This window comes from Zalophus californianus, chromosome 1, assembly GCF_009762305.2.
Source record: "Zalophus californianus isolate mZalCal1 chromosome 1, mZalCal1.pri.v2, whole genome shotgun sequence".
Lineage (NCBI taxonomy): Eukaryota > Metazoa > Chordata > Mammalia > Carnivora > Otariidae > Zalophus > Zalophus californianus.
The window spans coordinates 161,280-188,628 of NC_045595.1; the positions used below are offsets into that span (position 1 = coordinate 161,280).

General features: G+C 56.4%; 2 protein-coding genes across 5 annotated transcripts in view; both read right to left on the minus strand.

The window, feature by feature from the left end:
• SHC2 (SHC adaptor protein 2) overlaps nucleotides 1-10,046 on the minus strand; it is a 33,531-nt gene extending 23,485 nt beyond the window's left edge. For both annotated transcript variants that reach the window (XM_027585928.1, XM_027585927.1), the window contains exon 1: nucleotides 9,571-10,046. In XM_027585928.1, coding sequence (XP_027441729.1) covers nucleotides 9,571-10,035 — 465 coding nt within the window. In that variant the 5' untranslated portion in view covers nucleotides 10,036-10,046. The remainder of the gene's footprint in view (nucleotides 1-9,570) is intronic.
• A 2,146-nt stretch (nucleotides 10,047-12,192) lies between these two features.
• ODF3L2 (outer dense fiber of sperm tails 3 like 2) lies at nucleotides 12,193-17,052 on the minus strand. Of its 3 annotated transcripts, XM_035722610.1 has the most exons (4): nucleotides 16,827-17,052; nucleotides 15,956-16,019; nucleotides 15,046-15,159; nucleotides 12,193-13,197 (listed from the first exon to the last, which is right to left on the minus strand). In XM_035722610.1, exons 1-4 carry the CDS (start codon nucleotides 16,923-16,925, stop codon nucleotides 12,713-12,715), a joined length of 762 nt encoding a protein of 253 aa, XP_035578503.1. In that variant the 5' UTR covers nucleotides 16,926-17,052; the 3' UTR covers nucleotides 12,193-12,712. The 3 variants fall into 3 exon arrangements, with proteins under 3 accessions (XP_035578503.1, XP_035578504.1, XP_035578505.1); XM_035722611.1 differs by lacking the exon at nucleotides 15,956-16,019 and having other exon boundaries at nucleotides 15,046-15,148; XM_035722612.1 differs by lacking the exon at nucleotides 15,956-16,019 and having other exon boundaries at nucleotides 16,827-16,959.
• Nucleotides 17,053-27,349: the final 10,297 nt, after the last annotated feature.

Consider the following 27,349-nt stretch of genomic DNA (forward strand, 5'->3'; position numbering starts at 1 on the left):
GATTTTCTCACTGAGAGGACAGCTTTGGTGGGGCGCTGGCTGCCCAACAGGTATTGTCCCTCTGGGTGTGGCATCTGCGCAGCGGGTGTTGGTGTTCTAGGCCCAGGGTGAGGGGTTCTGATTCCCATACCACCCCCAGGCTCACCCCAATTAATGTCAAGTCCTCTCTAACTGCTCCAGTGTGTCCCCAGCCCCTGCTTGGATGAAGGGTGGGGTGCATGACTTAACTGCACTGGAGAGGTGGGGGCTCACACGAGAGGGGATGCAATGGGGCCACCCCGGAGGGCTGGGAACAGGGACTGAAAACTCAGATGCCAATGGGGCCAGGCAGGGGAGGCTAGCACATGGTCAGGGTGGGCTCCTGCACCCACAGACAGTAGTACCTACTGACCACGTAAGCACGCAGGACAAATTACCTCTCTTAATGCTCTGTACCCACTCCAAAGTGACAACTGTGACCCTCAGGAAACGCAGGTCCAAGGAGGCTCAATAAAAGTCACGAGCTTGTAGGTGTCAGAGGCAGGATTTGAACCCACACCCTCAGGCTCTGGAGTCCCACCAGTGCACGACCAGAAGTGGTGGTGGGGGGGGGTGGCATATACTGCATATTCCATAGCCAGAGGGGCCCAGTGCTGCCAGACACCTGATTTTTTTAAAAAGACACCAGAAATCCAGGGCTTTTGTGTGAAACCTCCTAATTTGTAAACATTGACCAGAAATTGAATTTTTACTTTTAAATAGACGGCGGAGGGAAAAGCTCAGAGGTCAGATTCAGCCTTGGGTCTGCCAGTAAACATGACCTCTGCCCGCGAAGCACAACCCACTGGACACCAGTTGTAGTGGGTCAGATGCTGGCCTTGCTGAAGGGTTTGTCCACCTGCTCACCCCCAGAGCCTGTGGATGGACCCTAAATCCAAGACAGGTGTCCCAGTAAGATGCAGGCAGAGCTCAGAGTGACCGATCTGCAAGCCGAGGGCCCCCTGGCACCTCCAGGACCTAGGGGAGCCTGGACAGGATCCTCCCTTGGAGCCTCAGCAGGAGCCCGCCCCATGACACCTGTGTCTCAGACCTGCAGCCTCGGGAAGAAGACTCTGCTGTTGATTTCATCTGTCCAGTGTGCAGTGATTTGTTACAGCACCCCAGGACACTGATACAGAAGGTCAGGAGGAGACCCCAGATGGCTCTGTATCCCAGCTTCCCCTTTGCACACGTGGAAGTAGAGGCAGCCCATAGGCCAACCCAGAATGCTACAGGGAAGGAGCTGATTTACACATGGGGAAACTGAGGCCCAGAGAGGTGAAGGGATGGAGCTAAGCTCCCACAGCGGGCCAGGCTAGAGATCTGATGAGAACCCAGCTCTCCAAACTCCCAGTGGGGGAGACCCTCCAACACCTGTCGACTTCCTTACATGTATGGCCCAGACTATTACTTGCTTAACATTTTATTTTAAGTAGACTCCATTTATAAACATAACTGGTTTTCTTTTTTAAGGAAATGGCAGGAAATGACTCAAGTCTGCGTCAATAGATGATCAGATCCATGTAGTGGGTCGACCACACACGGGAGCGTCCCTCGGCCGCCAACAGGGGCCAGGCGCCCACACGCGCGGCCCCGGGGACGGACCCCGAGCCCACGACGCTCAGGGAGGAAACCAGACACAGAAGGCCACACGGGGTGTGCATCCACGTGGGCGACACGTCCGGAGCAGGCTCATCCGCGGACGGGAAGGGGGCTCGTGGGGGCCGGGGGCCGAAGGAGGGTCTGGGGCAGGGGGGTGACGGCTGCTGGGAACAGCGTTTCTTCTTGGGGAGATGGAACATTCTGGGATGAGATCATGGTGAGGGTTTCTGTAAATGTACTAAAAACTTCTGACTTGTACAATTTAAATGGGCAAATTTTATGGTATTGAATTCTACCTTAATTTTTTTTTTCCATTTGTTTGAGGAAAGGAGGAAACTGCCTATTGCTCCCACCAGCCTCTGGTTTGAGGCCTAGTAGAGTTTTCCTGACAAGCACTAGAATGAACACGCCATGATCATAATGGGAAGTGTCCGTCCAGGCAATTTCTGCTAGGACAAACCAGTGGGAGTTTGTAGGCAGCCAGGATGTTTGCACAGCCTCTAAATCCTCTTCCCCAGGGAAGTTCCAGAGTATGGGAATGTGGTGGGGGGCGCTCTGCCGGTGCCTGGGGCAGGGCACAGCCAGGCTAGGTCTGCGGTGGCCGCGCTCCTGGTGAGCAAAACCGAGTCCTGCTATGAACTTGAGACTCCGGTACACGCTTTACATTCATTATCCCTCAATTCTGAAGGTCTGACCCCAAATTAAAAAGTACCTCCCCACAGAAACTTACTACTTATAAAGGAGACAAAGGTCACCCTAGCCAGCGTGTGGGTCTCCTGGGCCCTCTGTAACAAAGCAGCACAACCGGGACAGCTGACGACAACAGGACTTTATTGTCTCCCGGTTCCAGAGATCAAAGGTCCAAAATCAGATGTGGGCAGGGGGCATTCCCGCTGCTCCAAGGCAAGGCCCCACCTCCAGGCCTCCAGCTTCTGACTGCGGCAACGGCCCCAGGCCCTTGCAGGCACACACTCGGCTCTGCCTCTGTTGTCACATGGCTTCTCCCTGTGTATGTGTCCACGTTTCTCTCTCTTTAGGACACCATCCTGTTAGATTTCCACACTCTGGGGTGCCTGGGGGGCTCTGTCAGTAAAGCGTCTGACTCTCGATTTCGGATCAGGTCACGATCTCAGGGTCGTGAGATGGAGTCCTGCTTCTGGCATTGCACTCAGCGGGGAGTCTGCTGGAGACTCTCTTCCTCTCCCTCTGCCCCTCCCCCTGCTCTCTCTCTCTCTCTCTCAATAAAGAAAAGATTTACGGTCCATTCTAATCTAATGATCTAGGACAGCCTCACCGTCACCAGATTATATCTGCAAATAAAGTCACATTCTGAGGTCCCAGTGGACATGAAGTTGGGGGGACACCATTCTTACCAACACACCAAGTGACCCAAGTTTCCAGAATCGGTATCAGGACTGGCATCCATCCCCGCCTCTTGCTTTGCTTAATGGGGAAGGCACAGCACAGCCCTGTGCTTCCTGCCCAGGATGCACAAACTGAACCCAGTCGTGAGCAAACACCCGTCAGACACCAGCCAAGAGACAGCTGCAAAATCACCAGTGCACGCTCTTCAGAAAGCGGGGCACCCCGCTCTTCGCACAGGGAGTCTCACATTCACACCAAGGGTCCTAGGTCCCTCAGGATTTCAGAACATCCTGCCGGGCATTCTTGTATGTGGAAAACCCTGTATGATCACCATGCCTCCAATCTAACTCACTTCACCCATAACACGAGGCATGTGGGGCAGTTTTTGTTTGTTTACTTTCTAACTGTGGTAAAATACACGTAAGAGTCACCATCATAACCATCGCATGAAGCCCGCTCACTCGGTCCTGCAGCCACCCCACCCTCCGTCTCCAGAACGTTCCGTCTCCCCACACGGAGACTCTGTCCCCACCCCCTGCCCCAGCCCCGGCTCCCACCCTCTCCTCTCTGTCTGTGGGGACGGGACTCCTCTGGGGACCTCCTGGGAGTGGGGTCCTGCGGGATGTGTCCTTCTGGGTCCGGCTCCTCTCACTGAGCCCGGTGTCCTCGGGGTCCCTCCACGTCGTGGCAGGTGTCGGGGTCCCTTCCTTCCTGAGGCTGGAGCGTGTTCCTGCATGGGGACGGACTGTGCTGGGTGTACCCCTCATCTGTGGGTGGACACTGGGGTGTTTCCCCCATTTTTTGGGCTGCTGTGACTCGTGCGGCTGTGAACACGGGGCTGTGGGTACCTGTTGGAGTCCCTGCTTTTACTCCTTTGGCATGTACACCCAGACGTGGGATGACTGGGTCACATGGGGATTCTGTTTAACTTTTCTGGGCAGTCTTAACACACACTGAATTCAGTGAAACTATCATGCATATTGACAGAAGACTCAGACGTTACCAGGAGTTGTGCACTAGGTTAGAATATCACATTGCCTACAGCAAATCCAATGGAGTTTGAGTTGCTGGAGTTACGCCCTGTGTCTATGGAAGCTTCTGCCCACGTCCTTGTGCGTCTACAAGAGTGAAGTCTACACATCTACATATTGAAACATATCTTAAGTTATTATGGATTGCTGTCATTGTGTTTCTCCTTTTTATTGCTGCTTTGTTACATCATATCGATTCTCAGGGGAAATAAATGTGCAGGGAGGTGTTTGGGTTTTTTTTAAAGATTTTATTTATTTATTTGTCAGAGAGAGAGAGAGAGAGACAGAAAGAGCACAAGCAGGGGGAGTGGCAGGCAGAGGGAGAAGCAGGCTCCCCGCCGAGCAGGGAGCCCGATGTGGGACTCGATCCCAGGACCCTGGGATCATGACCTGAGCCGAAGGCAGACGCTTAACGACTGAGCCACCCAGGCGTCCCAGGGAAGTGTTTTATATCTATATCTATATCTATATCTATATCTATATATATATATATATATATATATACACATTTGAAGTTCATTTCGAGGTGGAGGGTTACGAAATACTGGGTATAAATAAGTAGCGGTTAATCCAACAGGAATGCAAGCAGTTGTCTTAAACTGGTGGTTCCCAAACATTAATGGATGTTGGAATCACCAGGAAACGTTGATTGCTGGGCCCACCCCGAGTTTCTGACTCAGCAGCTCTGGGGTGGAGCCCAAGAATGGGCATTTATAACAAGTTCCCAAATGTCTGGGCACCACACACTGTTCATCATTGGCTTAAGCCAACTTGGTAATCCCATCCCCCTTGCTATGAATGGATTTTGCCATTTGGGGCCAATGAGGTGTGGCAGGGTGGGGCAGGGGGAATGGTGGACAGTCTCTTACAAAGAGAACTAAGGAAGGGATGGTCTTCTTTTCTTCCAGTGTACATGGTTGGATCCATGTGTGATGCCTAGTGCTGTGGCTGCTATTTTGTGACCATGAGGGCAGCTAAGCCAGCATGCTAAAGACGGCAGCACAAAAAGATGGAAAGACCCAGGTCTTTAAGGATGTTGTCAAGCCACTGAATTAAGTCATCCTGGAGACACCCTACCCCTTGCTTTGAGGAATAAGCTGCATTTCAGGTAAAAACATCTCTACTCAGTTAACCTCCCACGGTTCCCTTGCATATCACCAGCATATGAAAACCACACTTCAGGAAACACTGAGTGACACAGAGTCCTGGTCATTTCACTGACATGTGTCCAGGCTTGAGCTCCATTTGCTCCCCAGCCGGAACCAGTCCACCTGGCCAGGGTCACTGGCTTTCTGTGCCCCACTGCACCATGAGCAGAGCTGGGCACACAGTTTAAAAACCTTCGTTCATGGAGAGCTTGTGAGAGGGCATGAGTGAGGGCACCTCAAAAAAGCAGAAAGCTCCCGGGGCGCCTGGGTGTTTCCGTGAGTCACGCATCTGTCTTCGGCTCATGTCATGATTTCAGGGGCGGGAGATCGAGCCCCACATCGGGCTCCCTGCTCAGCGGGGAGCCTGCTTCTTCCTCTACTTCTGCCCCTGCTCATGTGCTCTCTCTCTCTCGCTTACTCTGTCTCTCAAATAGATAAATAAAATCTTTTTTAAAAAATTTAAAAAGCAGAAAGTTCCTATCAGTGGAATTTTTGTGAAAGGGGAAGTCCAATGTGTGAAAATGGTATGAGTGAGAGGAAGACAGGACTGGTGGTCCACAGAGCTTGATGCAAATTCTGCCTTGTCCATAGTGCGGGTTCACTTTGTTAACAACAAAATTTTGCTCAGACATCCACCCTTCAGAAAGGTCAGAAGATCGGGGACAACTAGAGCTGAGCTGTCCAGTAGGGCAAGCGTGTGTCTCATATGACCACTTGAATTTAATTTAAAATTAAATAAAATTAAAATTTAGTTTGTTTGTCGCACCAGCCACATGGCTCCGTGGCCACGTGGGGCTACCATATTGGACAGCAGAGATCCCCAACATTCCATCGCCTCAGGAAAGTCTTTGGGCAGTGATGATCTAGGTTCACCACGCAGCTGGTTTAGGCAAAGTTCACGGGACACAAGTCTGGCCAATGAGACAGGAGGGGAAGCTGGCTGGGCACTTCTGGGAAAGGTTCCCTTACTCATGAAAGGACCCCACGGGAAGAAGGCTCTTTTTTGTAGGGTGATAGGACAGGACCTGGTCTGAGAGGGAAGTCAGTGTCAAGGGTGGCGTACTCTTCTCCTGGGGCGGCTGTCACCCCACAGATGGGGCAGCGTGGAACAACAGAAGCATATTTTCTCACAGTCTGGAGACCGGAGGCCTGAGATCTAGGTGTTCAAGTCTGGACACCCCAAGGAGGGTCCTTCCTGCCTCCTCCAGAGCCTGGCAGCCCTTGGTGTCCCTGCACAGGCAGCCAGGTCACTCTGTTCTCCACCCCCCTCTTCACATGGCCCCCTTCTCCAGGTGTCCTCACGCGACGTGCAAGGACACGTTGGATTCAGGGCCCGCCCTACTCCAGCATGATCTCTCCTTAATTATATCTGCAAAGACTTGTTTCCAAACAAGATCACGTTCTGAGGTTCCAGGTGGACGTGAATTTCGGGGACATTATTCACCCCAACACAGATGAACAGAGCCTGGATCCATGATGAGGTCACCGAGCTGCTGAGTTAAACAGCCACAGAGCTGCCGCCCGGGGTCTCTTCTCACGTGAGATAATGGACATCCTTTACCTCAAAGCTCTGAGTGCAGTTTAGGGTGATGCAGCCGGAGGCATCTCATCTGTGAAATGGGTGGGCAACCTCAGGGTTGTGAGGATAATGCACACCGATCCATGCACAGCACTCAACTGTGCACCTAGAACTCAGACACCACGTTCCCATCTCTGTCCGCCAGGGCTCCGCCTTCTCATCTCAAACAGGGATCATTCTAGGGTTTTGTGAGGCTTCCAGGCAAACAAAGCAGAGGACTGAGACTGTTTCAAACCCCATGGGGCCCAGGTCAGGGCCCTTCACCTGTCAGAGACGCCTGTGGGTTCCGTCTCCACAGAAGTGTCCCCCCTTCTCTCCGCCCCCATGTTGCCCTGGTCCAGGTCACCCCTCCTTTCCCCCTCCTGGGTCCCTCTGCAGCCCTTCTGGCCCCCACCCCCACCCCATTTCCACAGAGCTACCAGAAAGACCCTTTCGAAACTTCAAACTCCACCCTTTGATCCCTGCTTAAAACCACCTACACCCAAACTTGCCCAAAAATCTCTTATTCCTCTCCTTCACTCCATAAGCTCCAGACACATGGGCCCCTGCTGTTACCCGAACATGCCAAACCCATTCCCTGCCACTGGGCCTTTGTACTTGCTGTGCCCCTGCCTGGAACTCTCTTCCCCAGTTGTTTCATGTCTGGGGCATCATGGCTTCAGGTCTCAGTCTAAATGTCATCTCCTGAGAGATGCCTTCCCCTACTAGCCCCACTGAAGTAACCACCCAGTCGCTTACTCTGGCATCACTTTATTTAAATTTCTGCATTTTAATTTAGCACCTGCCAATATCTGCCATTTATTTGTTCTCTTCTGTATTTACTGTCAGGGTCTCCCTCTAGAATCTAAGCCCGGTAAAAGCAGGGACCAGATCTTCCTTATTTCCCACCAGGTTGTCAGCGCCTGGCAGGACGGGCATGCATTTGATATTTGCTGCGTTGAAAAAAACGTCATGATCATGGGAATAACCCAACAGCCTGCACCCCGCAATGCAGGCATCTGAATTCTGAACATTCTAAACCCCCCGTACCCACAGCCGAGGGGCAGACTCGGCTTCCCCTGTGCTTGAAGTCCACAGCACCATCCTTGAAATACCCTTGCTACAAAGCCAATCCTGAACCCATTCTAAACCCATTTAGAATTCTGAACATTCTAAACCCCCCGTACCCACAGCCAAGGGGCAGACTCGGCTTCCCCTGTGCTTGAAGTCCACAGCACCATCCTTGAAATACCCTTGCTACAAAGCCAATCCTGTAGACCCATTGCCAGGATTCAGGAAAAGAAAGGGCAAAGGACCAAGTTAAAAGACCCCACGAGAGAAGGGACAGATCCCGGATGTGGGGCAGTCTATGGCCCTGGCAAGTCCACGGTTAGGCCTGAGGATCTACGCATCTCGTAGGCTCCCCTGTGATACGATGCTCAGACCCAAACCACACATGGAGGAGGGAGGGTCTGGGACACTCAAAATGTCGACACTACCAGGGACACAGTACTTTCCTGGGGTTGCCATAACTAAGTACCACAAGCCGGGCAGCTTACAACCATGGAAGGTGTGCTCTCCCAGCTCTGGGGACCCAGAAGTCCGAAATCAGGGTGTAGGCAGGGCCACGTACCCTCTGGAGGCCCCAGGGGATGGTCCTTCCAGCCTCCTCCAGCTCCTGGGGGTGGTGAGCAGCAACCCTTTGGGCCCCCAAGCCTGTGGCAGCATCTCTGCAACCTCTGCCTCTGTCCTCACGTGGCTTCTCCCTGTGTGTCTGTGTCATTTCCCTCTTCTGACCACGACACCAGCCTACTCCAGGATGACCCCATTTTAACTTGATTATGTCTACAAAGACCCTATTTCTAAAGAAGCCTGCATTTGCAGGTGCCCATGGACATGATTTCAGCAGGGGGCACTACCCAACCCAGCCCTGCGAGAGGCGGGACAGGTGGTGTTGGGGACAGTTGGAAAGGGAACAGACAGAACCACATGCAAACGCATTAACTTCCAGGGTCCTGGTCCCAACAAGCCAATCGAGGGGGTGTGAATCCTGCCCGATGTTCGATGACATTTTGGGATCTCTGGTGATTTCTCAGACGGAACAATGAGCTGTGGGTAAGATGACGCTTTCTTGGGAGACCGTGCGGAAGCACTTAACAATCAGTGTCATCAGGGGCAGTTTACTCCACTGGTTCGCCGAAAACCACACACAGGGGTAGACATGTGAGTAGAGAAGGTAAAATGTTTACAGTCGTAGGTAGAGATACACAGGTGCTCTATTCGTCCGACTCTTCCGTCTGTTTGAAAGGTTCACAATAAAGCACCAGAATAAAAGATGGTCCCTCGCTTTACACCCCATCCCGAGTCCCGCAGTCTCCCATCGAATCCTGCGGTCTGGCTGGGCGCGGCCCCTTTCCAGATACCCCTTCTCCGCGCCCCCCACCTTAGCCAAGGCCTCTGCAGCTTCCGACCCGGCGGTCCGCGAAGACGCTTTTAATGGGGGTCTGGGGGGTAGGATGCGCCCACCGAAGTCCCCCCGCCACCGACTCCTCTCACAATACCAAGGGAGCGGGAGACTGTTTCAGCTGCGCATGCGTGTCCTCCACCCACCTGCCGCCCTCTCCCCGCCCCTCCCCACGTGACGCCGTGGGAACCCTGACCCCAGCACCGCCCCATTGGGGGCGGCCAGCGCCGCGCAGGCTGGAGATGGGGGTCCAGGGTGGTGGGGAGAGGAGTAAGGATGGAGAAGAGAGACCTGGCTCTCAGGGTCGAAGAGAAGGGGGAAGGGAGCCCCAACCTGGGAGTCCGGGGAAGACGTACTCCCAGGGATCCCGGCCGGCGCACTCACCCGCACGATGTAGGAGACCCCGGGCCCCAGGACCCTGGCGTCTGGGTGTAACCAGCCGTGCGCCGGCTTGTGGATGAAGCTGCCTTTGCGGATCCACTCGTCGGCGGCGGCGTCCGGGGGCCCGGCCACCCCCCGCGCGCCCCGCGGTCCCCGGGCCCCAGAGGCCCGGCAGCGGCTGAGCGCGGGCAGCGGGCAAGGCGCGGCGCAGCGCGGCTCGCAGGCGCCCAGGACCGCCGCCGCCAGCGCTGGGACGCCAGCCGGGCCGGCCGGCTCGGGCTGGGAGTCGGCGGCCCCCGCGCCCCCGGTTGTGCGCGGTGCAGCCGGGCCCCGGCCCAGGAAGCCCGCGGGGGCGGCGAACTTCCACTGCGGCATGCGCGGCAGCAGCGCGCAGAAGGTGGTGGGCGCCTCGGGCTCCGGGGGCGCAGGGGGTGCGGGGGGCGTGCGCCCGCCCGGACCCTGCGTCATGGCCGCGGTCGCCCGACCGAGCCCTACCGGGCGCTGCGCCTGGCGCGGAGGAGGCCCTCCCCTCCGTCCCGCTCCCTCCTCCTCCCCCCCGCCCCCCGGCCCGGTGATGTCATCCGCCCGGCCCAGCGCGCAGCCGCGGGGGGCTGCGCCCCTGGGACCCGGGCCCTGGGCGTCCCGGCGCCTGCAGGGAGCCTGGGGAAATTGAGGCCCGCTGAGGGCATGGACGCTGCCTCGGATCCAGCAGCCAGGGAGGGAGCAATGTTTCCAATCCAAGACCCGGGCAGCGACCCCAGCTTCGCCCCCCACCCGTTGCCCAGATTCCTAGAAGGACAGAGGTGGGAGAGACAGAAATCACCTGCCTTCTCCCGTTTTTGACTGATGGGAAAACTGACGCCTGGAAAGGGGTGGGGACGCGGTCAGGGAAGGAGAGAGCCCCAAACCCTAAGGTCAGGCACCTCCCTTCCCACTGTTCCAGCTGAAAGGTACTTGAAAATTATGCCCTGCTCGGTTTCCTAATGAGGAAACTGAGACCCAGAGAGGGGCACGCCGCGGAGACTCGGGCCCAGGAGTGTGGGTTGGGCTGGCTGGGTCTGGGAGGGAGGAGCGAAGCCCAGTCCCCCTTTTGCTGCTCTTCCCTGGGCTTCAGTTTTCCAGGCTGTAAGCCAGGGGCGTGAGCTGGGGGGTCACGGGTTCCTCCTCCATTTCTGGGGAGTTCTGTCTGTCATCAACCCAACTGAACTCTTGGGCCTCGGCCTCTCAGGCCGGCCTGCCCCTCCGTCCCCAGGCTCTTTGTCCCCCACCCAGACCTCAAAGGCTGAGTCCTTCTGCACCGGGGGTCGAGAGGCCACGGTCATCGCAGGACCCAGCCTCCTGGCCTCAGTCTAGACAGAGCCTCCTTCCCCTCCCCCGCCTGGGGTGGGGCTCACTGCCGGGAAACAAAGGGAGGGGGCCGGGGCGCGCGGGCAGGTGGGGAAGGAGGCGTGAGGCTGCCTGGAGCGGGATCGATAAATCAGAGAAATGAGATCACAGCCTGGCGGTCGCCCGCGAAGCCTGTGGAGAAGGAGGCGAAGAGGGGGAGGGACTCGCGGCGGATTGGCCGGCGTTGGGGTGGGGCGGGGGTCGGTGATGCTGCCCCAAGCCTGCGTGTGTCACGCTGGGACTGCTCTGGTGCATCTGCAGGGTCGGGATGAGAGGGTATACAGCGGTCAAGTCCTTGGGGTCTGCTGGGGAGGGGGGGCGTTGTCGGGGTCTGGAGCCTCCATCTGGGTTTGTGTGTGTTGTGTGTCTACATACATGTGGACCGTATGAGAGTTGGCCTGTTTGTCTACTGTGTGTAGATTTGAACATGTGTATGCATGTTAGGGGGGGCATCTGGGTTCTCCTGAGGGGTGGGTGTGCATGTATGTGTAGGGGTCCTGGTGTGTATCCACCTACATGGGTAAAGGGGTTCATGTTCAAGTTTGGCATTTCCAGGCTGGGAGGAAGGGACAGAGTAAGGGTCATGCATCTCAGGACCCCTCTGGGTCATGCCTGAGGTGCCACCCCTGGGCCATCTCCTCATGGTGGCAGTCTGTCCCTCCCAAGCTCCTGGGTTAGGGTCTTTCTGGGTCAGGGGTTTCTAAGACCTGGGCCTATCACACAGGAGGCTCAGTCACATGACACCATCCATGTGTTTCCTTCCTGTCCCCAGGGAAGCACGGCAGGAACAGAGCCCAGTGGCCAAGATTCAAATCCTGGCATCAGAGAGACACAAGGGCTCACAGTGTGCCCTCAGGCAAGGGTCCAATCTCTCCAAAGCCCCATTTTCTCTCAGTAAGCATTGACTGCCTCCTGAGTTGTTGTGCCGCTTAAATGATCTTTATCGATATCTGAAACATGGTAGGCACCTACTGATGATGGAAATTAGAATACATTAAACTCCTCTACATCCTTCAAAACCCAGTTTCAATGTCCCCTCTTCCAAGAAGCTTACCTGGCTTCCCCCATTCAAAGCTCTGGCTCTTACCCAGCCCTGGATCCCTCCTCTGGTCCCATCCAGTCCCCCAGGGGCCGCAGAATTGGGGTCTGGATCTTAAGAGCAGCACTTAACTCTCCTCCCTTTGATGTGGACAGCGGGTTAAATGCACTCACATGTGTGATGCTGACAGCTCTTGTACCACAGAGAGATTTATTGGCAGCCCCTAGAGGGAGGGGTATCAGCCCGATTTGGGGCCGGGACCAGCGCAGGCAGCTGTGCTTCCTTGAGGAGCAGGGAAGAGCCCAAGTTTAGCCGAAACCTGAGCCGTGTTGGGGACGCAGGCCCTAGCAGGGTGGACGCCAAGTTCTAGGGCACAGGAAGCTCATCCCCAGCCAGCCGCTGGGGAGGGCTGGGGCTCTCCCTTTCTCTGCCTGGCCTGACTTGGCCTGGTGTGACCAGAAGGAAGAATCTGGGGCACTGGACGGAAGATCACCCTGACGGGGCCGCAGGGTCACAGCCTTCAGGGACCGAAAGAAGCAGGTGGCCCAGAAGGACCTCAGAGTTCAGAAAAAAGGAGAAAAGAGGCACCTGCCCCCCACTTCTCCAAGCACCCCACCAGCCAAAGCCAGGCTCAAGAGGGGCCTGCCCGCACCCCATGTGACCACAGAGGTAAACTGAGGCTTGGTCCAGGGGCAGCTGGGAGTCCTGACCCCAAAGGTGTCAGGGCATGGTGTCCCCACCCATGGTGGTAGCCCTTTTGGAGTGGCGGATGCCCATGGTGAACGCTGGGGCCCTGGCTGTGGTCATGGTGACCTGCTCAGGTCTGTGGGCACCAGGCCCAGGAGTCTCTTCCGGGGTGCGGGTGGCACGCGGCCGGCCCAGCATGGTGAAGGCGGGCCGGCGCTGACGGTAGGTGTTGGGGTCTGGGCTATCATACTGGCCAGGGCCTGGTATCTCAGCAGGGTCCTGAGGGGGGCGAGTGGGGGGTGTGCGGCCTGCTACCGTGTAGCTGGGGCTGCTGGGCTTAGTGAATATCTGGGAGCCCCAGAGGGAGGGCAGAGTATAGGTGTTAGGGGCAGGGGCTGAGGTGTCCTGGAGCTGTGGTCGTAGGCGGGATCCCAGAGTGAAAGCCGGAGGCGTCCGGTGACGCACAGGGGCTACCTTCTCTGGGCTGTAGGCCCCAGGGCCTGGTGTCACCTCCAGACCTGTAAGAATGAGACAGGAGGGTTGGCAGGAGTCCTCACCCGCTCAAAGAGGCTGCCCATTGCCCCTATGCTTCCTGGAACCCACAGCACTTCTTGAGCAGCCCTGAGGTATCTCTCCTGATTCCCAGACCTCCCTGTAGAGTAGTCTGTTCCCTCTCTCTTTGTGGTTTTAGAGAGAGTGGGGCAGAGGGAGAGAGAGAGAGAGAGAGAACCTTAAGCAGGCTCCATGCCCAGTGTGTGAGCCCAACGTAGGGCTTGATCTCAGGACCCTGAGATCATGACCTGAGCCAAAATCAAGTGTCAGATGCTTAACCGACTGAGCTGCCCAGGCACCCCTCTGCCCCGTCCTCTTTTAACCCTCCAGGCCTTTGCCCACACTCAACCTTCTGCCAGGGATACCTTCCATTTTCCCATTCCCACCTCCCAGGAGCTGCTTCTCATCCTTCCAGATAGCCCCAAAGCCCCCTCCTTCCTGCTGCCTTTCCCACCCCCTCCTCCTAGGCAGAGCCCTCACAGCCCTTCCAAGGACCTCCCTCAGGCTTGAGTCTTCCCCTCCAGACATGGGCACAGTGAGGTGGGATGGTCTCCACCTGGACCTAACTCTACCACCAGACTGGGATCTTATAAAAAGCATGGGTATGTCAAATCTACTTCATCTCCTCGGCTTAATACATGTTTGAATGAATGAGTGAGTATAAGGCTGGGTGGTGAGTGGTTGGGTAAGGCATGAATGAGTAGATGAATGGATCCATGGATATGTAGATAGGTGGATCAATAGCTGAATTGTGGATGGATGGATGGATGGATCGTGGAAGGATGAATGGATGGATCATGGAAGGAAGGATGGAGGGACAGAGGGATGGAAGGATGGAAGGATCATAGAAGGGTGGATGGATGGATGGATGGACGTATGATGGAGGGTTGGATGGAAGGATGGATGATCGGGTGGATGGATGGATGGATCGTGGAAGGATGAATGGATGGATCATGGAAGGAAGGATGGATGGATCGTGGAAGGATGAATGGATGGATCGTGGAAGGATGGATGGATGGATCATGGAAGGAAGGATGGATGGATCGTGGAAGGATGAATGGATGGATCGTGGAAGGATGAATGGATGGATCGTGGAAGGATGGATGGATGGATCATGGAAGAATGGATAGATGGATGGATGGGTGATTGGGTGGATGGATGGATGGATGGATGGATGAAAGGAAGGATGGATGGGTGGGTGGGTGGGTAGATGATTGGGTAGCTGGATAAATGGGTTGATGGATTGTGGCTGGTTGGATGGATGGATAATATAGATGGATGGATCACGGGTGGATGGAGGAGTAGATGGATGGATAGATAGATTGATGGATGAATCAGTGGATCAATAGATGGATTGGATGATTGAACAAGTGGATGGTTGTGTAGGTTGGTGAATAGATAGGTGGGTGGATGGATGGATGAACTGATGGAGCAGTGAGTGGATGAGCAAATGGGTGACAGGTCAAAAGATGAAAGAGTGGGTGGATGGGAGACTGGAATCAGGTCATTTAATCAGGCACGTCAGGTGGAAGTGAGTTGTTTGGAGCCCGTGAAGGGGATTGCTGTATTTGCCACAGTCCCCACCGTGCCCTTTGTCCCCCCATGCCAAAGATGAGCCCCAGCTGCCCTCACAGCACCCCATGTGCTCAGTGTCACTGTCACCCTGGCCCACATCACACATTCAGGTTCTCTCAGGGCCCCTTGATTTTTGTCATCCAAAGACACTGAAGTTCCAGGAACTGGGTGAAGGGAGGGGAAGGGGAGGGCTCTGAAAAGGCAAGGTCCTTGTGGAACAGCACTGGTCAGATACTCACCCCGAGACTTGCCCCGACCCTGCATGGAGTAGGCAGGGGTGCAGCTTCGGCCAAAGCGGGTGACTTTTGGGTCCAGGAAGTACACAGGCCCAGGGCTGGTGTCCTGTGGAGATGCTGCAGGGAGGAGCCCAGAGTCCTAAGGGCACCTCGACCCCGCTCAGTGCCCCTGGTCCACCCCAAGGCACTCCCACCCTCCAGGCAGCCCCCAGCCCCACCTTGGGCCGCTGAGGCAGGGTTGCCCTGACCTGGGGGCCTTGGGTTTCTGCCTCAACTTTGTCCTGATGAGCGTTTCTGTGCCCCTGTGATCACGACTGTCCCACCCCTCAGAACAGGGAAGCAGCTGGTGGGTTGGTTGGAATTGCACGTACAGCAAGACTAGACCCTGAGGAGGGGCTCTTTGCATGCTTGGGCTCGTCCCTGGGTGGGACCGCGTGGGTCTCAGCACGGCCCCCTGTGAGCTGCATCTCTGCCTCGGTCTCCTTAGTGACGGGGTGAGATGGAATGGCGGGAGGGTCCGTGGAGGGCAGCCCAGTGCGGGGCACCTCACTGCTAGGACTGATGTCACCGCCACTGCTGAGCCGTAAATGCACGTGCCTCTGCGTGTGTCGTGGCTGCAACGCGGATCCACCGGGCGGCACAACACGCGAGCTGGCTCACGAGCACGTCCCAGCTCCAGGTCTGTGCGTCTGCTGCCAGCCCTACCGAGTCCCTTTCTCCTGGGGGCTCTACTGAACCCCTCATCCTGCAAAGCCCAGACCACGTGCCTCCCCCTCCAAGAAGTCTTCCCTAGGGAACCAGCAAAGTCTACCCTGGCCCCCACCCACCCCCAACTCCCCGGCCTGTCTCTCCCTCTGTCCCAGGATGTCCTGGGAGAACCCAGGCCGCTCTGGGCCAGAAGCAAAGTTCTTACCCCTTCCTTGGAGCTTCTGGAGTTTTGTTTCAGGTTGGGTTGGGATTTTTGCTGATTCTAAAGGCTGAGAAGAAGTTGCTGCCCCGCATGTTCGTCAGCCACCCCCACCCCAAACCTTCATCCCTGTGAATCAAAGTCCTTGTGTGGGACCCTCCCCAACCAGTGCGCACCAGGACCTCAGCTCTAGAAAACGGGGTGATGGAGTCTGTGGGCATTCACATGAAGGGCAGAGTGTTGCTAGAACGTGGACTCCACTAATAGGAATGGGCAGTGAGCTGGGGCCATGGCCACCCACGTTAGCGGCTCTGATGGTGCTGACCCTTGCACACATCCTGATGCAGCCCTTCTGGCCAGGGGCAAGGTGGGCAACGTGGAAGCAAGGACCCCGCTGCCCACTGGCTGTCCGCACCACCCTGCCCTCTCTGCAGCTGTCTGTGAGGAGCCCCGTCCTGCTGATGGAGACATTGAGGCTAGGACCCCCGTGAAACCCATTTCCACTGCGCTGTCTAGGCACCAGGCACTGATCCTGGCTCACGGATGTCTGCAGGCACCGGTTGGTTTCATGTGAGGACAGCTCTGTAAGGGGCACACTGTCACTGTTCGTGGGGGAGGGCACTGGGGCACAGAGCTGCTGAGCAGCCTGTCCAAAGTCAGGCAGCCAGGAAGCTGCGAGACCCGGGAGACAGGCTCAGGGCTCCGCAGCACGCTGCGTTCTGCCTTCCCTTCTCATCGGAGGACACAGAAGACACAGCGCTTCCTCAGGGTCACCCCGCAAGCCGGAAGTGGGGCCTCGGGGTCTAGGGGAGATGGGAGGCTCAGAGGGCCCCTCCCCCACCCATCCAGCCCCCACCAGCACGGGCACCGGTCTTACCGATCTTACTGGGGCGGGGCCTCCGGAAGAGGGAGTAGGCCGGGCTGACCGCCCTGGTGCAGTCGTGGTTGATGTAGCCCACGGTGGACGGCAGGACATACAAGCCTGGCCCCGAGCCTGCGACCAAAGCCCTCAGGTCACAGCCTGCAGCTCCAGATGTTGACACAGGGGCGGGCACCCAGGGCCCAGCCCCTGAGCGCCCCCCTGGGCTGCCTGCCACCCTCCATGGCAGGGGTGGGGGTGGGAGCTGCCCGCCCCCCCACAGGGGGAAAGTGAGTGAGGGGCATTGTGAGTCAAACCCGAGTCAAAGGTAGGAGGGGCCAGGGCCAGCAGTCTCCTCCTGCTTTAGGGCACACTGGGACAACTGAGGCCCAGACACAGAGACGCAATGTCGCAGGTGGGGAAACCGAGGCCCAGACACAGAGACGCGCTGTCGCAGGTGGGGAAACTGAGGCCCAGACACAGAGACGTGCTGTCACAGTTGCAGGGTTTGGTGGCCTCGGCAGGAACATCAGGGCCCCGGAGCCTAACTCCTGCTGTTTTGTTGCACACGGATGGTGGAAGCCAGGGCCGGGACCTCACTGAGAACGCACAGTTAGCCTCAGGGTGGGAATGTTCAGGCCCCTGCCGAGTGTCCAGACCTTCAAGCCTCACACTCATCTCTTCTCTCCTTGCTGCTTTATGTTGTTCAAGGCTTTCCTCACGGATTGATACACCAAAGAATTCTTATCTGTTTCGCCTTGTGTCTGTCTCCCCCACGAACCTCTGCCACTCTGTCACTGCTGTAGCATCAGCCCCTGCCATGGTGCCTGCCCATAAAATGCTCAGTTCTTGTTGGGTGGAAGCCCACGCAAAAGCCAACAGAAATGTGACATTCACACCCATCCTACTGGGAGGAAAACTGAGGTTTGGGGAAGGGCAGGGACTTGTCAGAGACTCCCACCTCCAGCTGGGCTCCCAGAACTTTCCAGAAGCCACAGCGGAGCTAGGGAGAATAGAGCAGGACAAGCTTCCACCACCACGGCCTCCCTCCTCCACAGCTGGAGCATACCATTCTCCACAGTGTCCATCCCGCAGGACTTCCTCAAGCCGGTCTCCAGAATCTGGCACTCAGTGGCCCGCCAGCCCTGGGGTGCTGTGGTCAGCCGTGGACCAGGGTTGCAGCTGAGGGTCCCCATGGTGAGCAGGTGAGGAGCTGCAAGGAGCTCAGGGGCCAGGCAGCACCCACGCCCGGTGCCGTCTCCTCGGCAGCAGCAGCTCTGGGCCGCAGGTCCCGGCTCTGTCCTCAGTCCTTGCGGCTTGTGCTGATGTTGGCAGGGCCCTGGCCTCACCACACACCCCCCGGGGACTGCACAGACAGTCCCTTGTCCCTCAGCAGAGAGTCTTGGCACCCTGGCCCTAGCGGGCCGATCAGTGGACACTGGCCTGGAAGTGGGGCCAAGATCGAGTGTCAGCCTGGGGCTGGATGGTCCAGGAAAGAATCCTGTGTCAGCAGAGTGGGTCCCCAGGGAGCAGCCAACCTGGGCGGTCGGGGCCAGAGAAGGCTCCAGAGAGCCAAAGCGATAAACACAACACCTACAGCCTTGTAGCAGAAGGGACTGGTGAGGTCTTGGGCAGTGTGGCCCTATTTCTACAGCTGGGGAAACTGAGGTGCAGCACAAGGTCATACAGTGAGTTTGCCCCTATATGGGAATTGCAACTTCAGGCCAAGAAACTTGCCTACCCGCCTGCTTGCATCCCTTCCCTCCTTCTTCCTTTCATCCAATATGCACTTATTGAGCACCTACTGCATACTAGGTTCTGTTTGGGTTGGAGGGGACATGAAGGAATAGACAGATGAGGAGCTGATGTTCTCAGTAGGGGACAAAAGAAATAAACAATGAATTAATAAATGAGCAAATAGTATATAAGAAGGGGTTAAATGTGCTAGAAAACACTGGGCCAGGCTAGGAGCCCTAGATGGCAGCGCAGGTGCAGGCCAAGTGTTGGGGCAGGAGGACAGGTCACTGAATTGAGAAGTGAAAGGAGAGCATGTCTTAAGGGAATGGCCATGCAAAGGCCCTGGGGCAGAAGCAAAGATGGCAAGAAGGCAATGGCGGTCCTCCAGGACAACCCATGACCTCCCAGAAGCCAACAGAGATTTACTCCCCAACTGGAGTTTATTTCTCTGCCTGCACTAAAGGCAACCGCTGTGTCAGGCTCTAAGAATGGGCTCAGGGAACCTGGCAGAGCAGAATTCAAATTCCTGTGTCTTCCATGTGTGTCGCTGTGTTGTCAGGCTGTTTTGCACTGTCACCTTTAACAGCTTTATTGAGTGACAACTGACATATGACGCAATTCACTCCTCAATTTAATTGTAATACATCCTATGGTTTTTTAACTTTTTAATCAAAATGCTAAAAAGTTCATGAAACGAGTCTGAAATGTTTATATTAGAAAAGAAGGGGGGGAAAGAAGAAAGATCTTAAAACCAGTGACCTCAGGTTCCACCTTTAGAAGCTAGAAAGAGAAGAATAAGTGGAAGGGAGGAAATCAAAGACATAATAGTAGAAATGCATGAAATGGAAAACTGTAGAAAGAATCGACAAAGCCCCTCCCCCCAAAAGCTGGTTCTTTAAAAAGATCAGCAAATTTGATAAAGCTCAAGATAGAATGACCAAAAAACAATGAGAAAGAACATAAATGACCAATATCAAGAATGGAAAAGAGACATCACTACAGACCCACATGCCTTAAAGGGATGATAGGGTCTATGTGAAGCTACCAGCAGAAAAACTCCCATCCTTTTTATGCTCAGGCACCTCATGTGCATCACGTTGGTTAATTATCTCAGCATCCCATTGAGGGAAATGCTGTGGCTAAACCTCATTTGTGGTCACAGATAGGGAAACTGAGGCTCAGAGAGGGGAGGTGACATGTGCAGGTCCCTGAGTAACTTAGCAGCAGAGCAGGAGTTGAATCCAGGACATTCTGACTCAGATTTTGGTTCAAAGTTTAGGGTCAAGGGCTTCTCCCAAACTCTGATCCCAGCTCAGTGTTCTGGGAGTGCTGAAAACCCACTGTGGACTCCTACAGCCCCAAAGATAAAATCCAAGCCCTCGCTGGCACCCAAGGCCATGCCAGGCACAGTCTTGGCCCCCCTCCCCTCTGCCCTCGCCTCTGATCCTTCAGTCCTCACTCACTCTCCTCTGGTCACAGTAGCACTCCTATTCCTTGAAGCCACTCCAACCAGGTCCCACCTCAGGGTGCCTGCTTGAGCTCCCTCCACCTGGGGCACCTTGGCCTACAAACCAGCCCACAGCCAGCTCCTTTCTCAGTCACCTCTGGGCCCCCCAAATTGGACAAGCCACTTGCTTCTTTCCAGAAGCAGCACAAACCCCAGCACTGTGAACGGAACTAGGCATTGATGAGGGAGACAGGAGGTACAAACCCCAACCTCCTCCTCCTGCCAATCAGTCTGTCCCACTGACCAAAACTGGCCAGAAGTGCAGGAGCCCAGGGGTACCATCACTGAGATCAGCCTCAAGGACCCAGGACCAGGCAGAGAAAGGACCAGGGTCCTGGCTGGAGGATGATCTTTCATCCAGGTCCAAGCTGGGACTTGGCCCCAACTGCCTCTGTTTCCCCATCGTGACATGGGAAGAAGCGAAGAGCTAATGCGGGGTGGGAAACAGACAGGAATGACTACCTGATCCTGAAGGGGAGGTTTTGGCGACCGCAAAGTCCAGCAATATCACCAGACTGAGCTTATCCGAGAGACCCCCCACCCCCAGCCGGTCCCCAACCAATCACACCAGCTTCTCTCAGCCAACTCACTTTTGGCTCAGAGCTCCCCACCACCGCCAAGTAATGGCATGTAAATGAGAAGCTAATTCTAAGCCCATGCAAATGAGCCATGTTTTTAATCCAATCTGATTCATTGACAGAGGAGAGCAAATCAGCAAAATAGAACAAGGAAGCCTGTACTGGGATAGGGCGCAAGGCTCCTCCCTCAGCAATATGATGTGGCCTGGGGGGGGCCCAGGTGATGGACGGCAGGCTCTGGGCCTCAGTACCCCCAGAAGAGGCTGCAGGGACTGAGCTGATAGCATCGATGCTCATAATTATCAATCCGACTGTTATTTATTTGTGTGCCCACTGTGTGCCAGGCACGGTTCAGGCACTGGGAAAACGGGTGTGAACAAAACCCATCAGCTCCCTTCCTCACCCTTATTGTTGAGAGAGACAAACGAGTGAGTGCGTTTTACATTACTTTAGAAGGCAAAGTAGCGTCTTGGAGAAAAATCGAGGCCAAGGAGGGCTTGGAGGTGTGGGGAGTTGCAGTTTGAAATGGAGTGGTCAGGCGAAGCCTCACTGAGAAGGTGACATTCAAGAGAGACCTAAAGGAGGTGAGGAGGGAGCCAGGGGCTGGCCTGGGGAGAAGGCACAGCAGGTGCAAAGGTCTTGAGCCTCAAGGGCACCTAGCATTCCGGAGGAACGGCGAGGAGACCCGTATTGGTTGGAGCGGAGGGAGTGATGGGTAAAGAGAGGGAGCAGGTCGTGCAGGGTCCCGGGAGAGGACTGAGGCTTTTACGCGCAGAGGCACCTGGGGCAGAGCGGGGGCTCTTCCCAACTCGGTGCTCACCAGCTCTGCCCAACTCGGTCCCGGGGAGAGCTGGGGCAGAGCAGGGACCTGCCCAACTCGGTGCTCACCAGCGCCCCCTGGCTGCCGCGGGGAGAACGGACCGCGGGTGGCGCCGGGAGACGAGGAGGGAGGGGACTGCGCTGGTCGGGGTGGGGCGGGAGAGATGGGGGATGGAGGTGGGGGGTGGAGGTGGGGGAAGAGGTGGGGGAGATGTGGGAAGGCGGTGGGGGAGAAGATGGGGAGGGGGAGACGGGAAGGAGGAGAACGGAGCTGGGGTGGAGGTGGGGGAGGCGGCGGGGGGCAGGAGATGGGGAGGATGGAGGTGGGGGGAGGGGGGAGAGGAGATGGGGGAGTTGGGGGAGAGGAGAGGAGGCGGGGGTGGGAAATGGAGGGGACAAGTGTTAGGCTCCACCAGTTGGTGGTGGAGCAGGAGGTAACAAGCAGGTGGGTCCTGGATCTATTTTAAAACTAAAACCAACAGGGGGCGCCTGGGGGGCGCAGTCGTTAAGCGTCTGCCTTCGGCTCAGGTCATGGTCCCGGGGTCCTGGGACCGAGCCCCGGCATCGGGCTCCCTGCTCAGCGGGGAGCCTGCCTCTCCCTCTCCCTCTGCCCCTGCTTGTGTTCCCTCTCTCGCTGTGTCTCTCCCTGTCAAATAAATAAATAAAATCTTAAAAAAAAAAAAACTAAACTAAAACCAACGGGTTTTGTGGGCCCATCTGATGTGCTGCCTCCAGGATTTGGGCCTGAGAACAGGACCCGATCGAGCTGCCTGTGACTGGGAGGGGAAATGCAGGTGTTCAGAGAAGATCCAGAGCTCAGTTTTGGGACGGTGGGATGTGGAGCCTCTGGTGGACAGCAGCTGTGCAGGTCCAGGTTCTAGGTTCTCTGTGCCACATAACAAAGTCCCCCAAACTCAGTGGCTTAAAAAAACACCCACGTTTAGTATGTCACCGTTTCGGAGGGCAGCAGAGTTACGTCCTCGGCTCAGGCTGCATTGCTGCTGTTGGCTGGGCTGAGGGCTGACTCGGGAGGCCCCGACAGGGAACAGTCCACTTCCCCGCTCCCTCGGTTGTTTCCTTGTGGCTGTAGGACTGGGAGCCCCCTTCCAACTGGCTTCTGACCAGGTGGCCTCCTAACGTGGCTGCTTAGTTTTTCAAAGCCAGCAAAGGAAAAAGTCTCAGCAATATGCCGGATGGAGCTGATATTATTTATAACAGTAAGAGTGAGCAGGTGTCCCTACCAAGGGCCCTGGTTCTTCCCTCTCTCCACTCCCTCCTCCTCTTCCTGAATCCTCTAGTTCCTTCTTCAATCATTGCCCCCAGATTCACTCATCTCTCTTCTTCCCCTGCAACCCATTTTCTGCACAAGAACCAAATGATCTTTTGGAATCGAAAGTCACCCCCGTATCTATGCTCTGCTTACAAAACATTCCCCTGGCTCTCCCTGTGCCGTGAACAAATCCACACTTCTAACCTTGCCTATGTCTGGCTTTGAGGGCCGGAACTGCACATATTGGGCACCGATCATGTACCAGCCTCTGTGCAGGGGCAACCCACACCGCCCACAAGACACAGAATGCAAACTACATGTGCCATCTTGAGTTTTCTAGTAGCCATGTCAAAAAACAGAAACAAGATAAATTAGTTTTAATAATACATTTTATTTAACTCAACAGAACCAAAATAGTATCATTTCAGTATACAAAAACTGTGGTTGAGACATTTTACATTCTTTTCTTCACGCTAAGTCTTCAAAATCCAGTGTGCGTCTTGCACTCACAGCACATCTGTTTGAGCCAGCTGCAGTTCAAATACTCAGTGGCCACTGTGTTGTCAGCACAGATCTAGAGTGCTTTAGATTTAGAGTTCCCTTAGTCCGGTGGCTCTCAGCCCAAGGCCCCTGGACACCGCACAATATCTGGGGACACTTTCGGTTGCCAAGACTGGGTGGGAAGGGTGCTCCTGACACTCTGTGTGGGGGCCAGGGATGCAGAGGGTAGCCTGATGCAGAGGGCTGCCACCAGCATTCCTCCTCACAGATCAAGCACACCCGTGTAGTCAGCCCTCAGATCCTGGGACAAGATGCTTCCAGCCCCCCAGAAGCCCCATCATGCCCCCTTCCAGTCGTCTCCTCCCCTCTACCTTGTAACCACTGTCCTGACTTCAAAAGTGAGGCTGTTGCCACCCCACTTTTTTCCTTTGCTTTATATAAACAGAACTGTGCACTGCATTCCTATGAGGCCTCTTTCCCTAGACCTAGTGTGTACGATCCATCCTCTTGCTGGGTGTGCTTATAGACCGTTCATTTCCATTGCTGTGTAATATTCCATCGCATGAGGACAGCACCCTTTATTTGACGAGCTGCTAGGGAGTTTCCCTTTGAGGCTACTGCAGATAATGCTGTTCTCAGCATTCCAGGCATAGGGCACCGCCTGTGCAGAGGTCCTGGGGAAGCACTGGGCTTATGTGCTGAACAGTGAGGAGGCCCTTGTGGTTGGAGCAGCGTTGAGTGGGGGGAGAGAAAAAGGAGTTAAGGGCAGGGAGGGGATGAGGGCAGGGTGAGGGGGGTGGGCACCCTGAAGGGCTCTGGGCAGAGGAGGGCTGAGGTCAGGTATAAGAGAAAGGAGTCAAGAATGGCTACAAGGCTTTGACCTGAATCTCCTGAAGAACAGGTCTGAGGCTGAACCCAGATGAGGGGCCTGTTCCAGCTGCACCCCTGCACAGCCGCACCCCTGCACGTGACATGCCGGTGCAGACACATGCACAGGAGGAGACCGGAGCTGCGCCTGTCGCGTCCTAGAGTACAGAGCCAGTGCACAACGAACTCCTCCTGACATGTGGGTGAGGGGGACGCTTGTCGACATTACAGCTGCTGTCAGTCCAAGTTCCTACCAACCCTTTGTAAAATCATCCGGAGGCTGAAAGTGAGGATGTGCCCCCAGAACGCTGTGGGGGGGGGGGGGTTGTTGGGATTTTTTTTTTAGATTTTATTTATTTGAGAAAGAGAGAGAGAGCACAAGCAGGAGGGAGGGGCAGAGCAAGAGGAAGAAGCAGATCGACGTGGGGTCCAATCCCAGGACCCCGAGATCATGACCTGAGCAGAAGGCAGACACTTCACTGACTGAGGCAGCCAGGCGCCCCAGAAGGCCGGGTTTATTGAGTGACCTGCTGTCTTCTGTTGCTGGAAAGCGGGTGGCAGCCAAGCAGGTGTTCATGGCCGCCCCCATCCAGTGTCAGATGCAGCTCTGACCTCCCATCTGCCACGATCTGTCACTTCCCACCCACTCCCCCGGGGCATCTGCAACTGTCCTTTGTCCCACGGCCAGCCCCCTGACTCACATGCCTCTGTGGCTGCCTGCCCCTTTGTTCCAAGGGGACTCTAACAAAGAAGACTTGTTCTCCCCAAGACAAGAGCACAGTGAACCTGCCAGGCTCCCCTCCTGTCTCCATCTGGGAAAGTGGCCGCTTTCCATGTGGGACAGAGCAGGGGTAGGCTCAGGTCTTGTGTTCTGCTAGGTACCCAGCTGCATGTCTGCCAAGTCCCCATTTTGCAGATGCAAACACTGAGGTTCAGAGGAAGGCAGGCTTGTACTCCGAAGACTGGAGGGCTGGATAGATGTCTCGGCCGGCTTTCCTGAAGCCTACAGAATTCTACCCAACCAGGTCCTTTCTCTCCCTCTGGCTTCATCCATCCCTCTGGAGCAGCCCCCCTGGCCTCTTTGCTTTCCTAGAACACACCAGGCAGCTCCAGGCTCAGGGCCTTTGGACTCACTGTACCCTCTCCCTGGTATGCCCTTTCCCACATAGATGCTTGTGAAATCTCTTCAGTTCCTCCAAGTCTTTGCTCAGGCCTCTCCATCTAAACAAATCTTCCTCTGAGCGCTCAATTTAATTCTACAACGTGCCCCATCTCCACACTACCGGACCCTCTTCCATTTCACTCGTTCTTTCGCTCACAGCATTTATCACCAGCAAACAGAGTATACCCTTTACCCACTGCACAGTGGTGGACCAGAGTTTTGTGAGCTCACTGAGGTCATGTTGGTAGCTTGAAATCAGCCATGATGGGAATGACTACACCACAGGAATCAGCATGCACTACAGAGTTAGGCTTTTTATGCGGCAGAAGCCAGGATTCAACATTTATCAACACACAGCTGCCTGTTTATTACACTTAGTGCTTATGGCCTCTGGTTCCTCCTGCCTCCATTAGAATGTAAGCTCCTAGGGGCAGGGGTCTGCCCACCTTGCTCTCTGCTGTCACCCTGGCATCCAGGAGGCACTCAATAAATACTTGTTGAATGGAGTGACCCTCATCCCTAGCAACTGCTCTCCGACTTTGACATCAGGCCCCCATGACGAACCACCCCTCGGCATGACCCTGGTCCCTAGCACCATTTCGCCAGACCCCAGAAACACCCTCCACCTTTAGATACATCCCTCGAGCTCCCTAGCACCCCGACCCTAGGCCAGGCAATCCGGTCCCCTCGCAGCTCCCGCGGTCGCGGGGAAGGGAGCAGAAACACCGCCGCCTCTGACTCCGGTCATTCCGCACGGATTTCCTGCGCGCCTGCTGCCCTCTCGGCTCTGGCACGCAGGGCCGTCCTCGCCGCCTCCGCGAGGCCGGTACCAGGGCCGCACGACCCACACGCCGCACGGCGTCCTGGTCATTCGCTGTGAGAGGCGCGCGGACCGCAGGCGCCGGGCGCGCGTAGGCCCGCTCTCGGCCCCCAGCGAGCGGCCGCGCCCGGACCCGCAAGAACGCTGGTCTCCACCTGCGGGTCTGCGGGTCTGCGGGTCTGCGGGTCTGCGGGTCTGCGGGTCTGCGGGTCTGCGGGTCTGCGGCTCAGGTCCCGGGAGGCGCAGCGCCCCGCGCGACCTTGTAGGAAACACCGCCCCGGGGCCCGCGGCATGCCGGGAGTTGTAGTGCGGCGGCGCGGGGCGAGCGCGGGATCCACCGGGACTTGTGGCCGCCGCGGGAGCTTCGGCAGAGCCCCGCGGGAGGAGCTGAGCCGGGCCGGGGCCCCAGTGGGCGCAGGGCTGCAGGATGTTAACGCGCTGCACGGCGGGGGCCCCGCGACCCGCAAGAAGAAGAAGCGGCTGAACCGCAGCGCCCTGCTGGCTAGGAAGATGGTCACCGAGAGTGCGCTCGGTGGCGGCGAGAGTGCCTGAGCCCCTGCCCACCCCTGACGCTGGGCACCAGCCCAATCCGGGACCCCACCCCCAACTCTAACCCTGCTGGGCACCCACAGCCCATCTGGACCGGCTGGGACTCCCAGTCTCAGCCTTGGACGCTGAAACCTAACGCCATTCCCTCCCCAGGACCCCCAAACCCAGCGTGGTCCACCCAGACACCCAGGCACAGCCCTGCAACCTCAGTTCCCCACCCTCCCTACAGAACCACCTCCAGCGCCAACTTAACCACGCTCTGATCTTGGCCCCACCTCATCACCCAGACCTGGCTCCTAGACTCCCATGCCGCCCAAGCTCCCGGACCTCACTCACAGAGCAGGTGCAGACCCTGCTCCTGAAAGAAGGTCCTTGGGCAGAGAGCCTCCCTGAGGGGGTCTGGTCTGAGCACTGACTGTGACCCCCAGCCTCAGCGCCTCCTCCCTCTACAGTCCCGCCTATGGGACCCCCAGCCTAGCCCCTATGCCTCCCCCAGCCTTACCCACCCAGTGTTTCCCAACCACTGGTATTGGGGCTGAATTGTTCCCTGGGCGGTGTGGGGGGGTTGAGCAGAAGTGGCACCCATCCACTCCAGGCCAGAAGCACCCCAGCTCTGACAACCACATGTGTCTCCCAGACATCACCCAGTGTCCCCTCAGGGCAGGACTGCCTGGGTGAGAACCACTGTCCTAACCCATTAAAACACCAGGGGTTCCCACATCTCAGCCTGG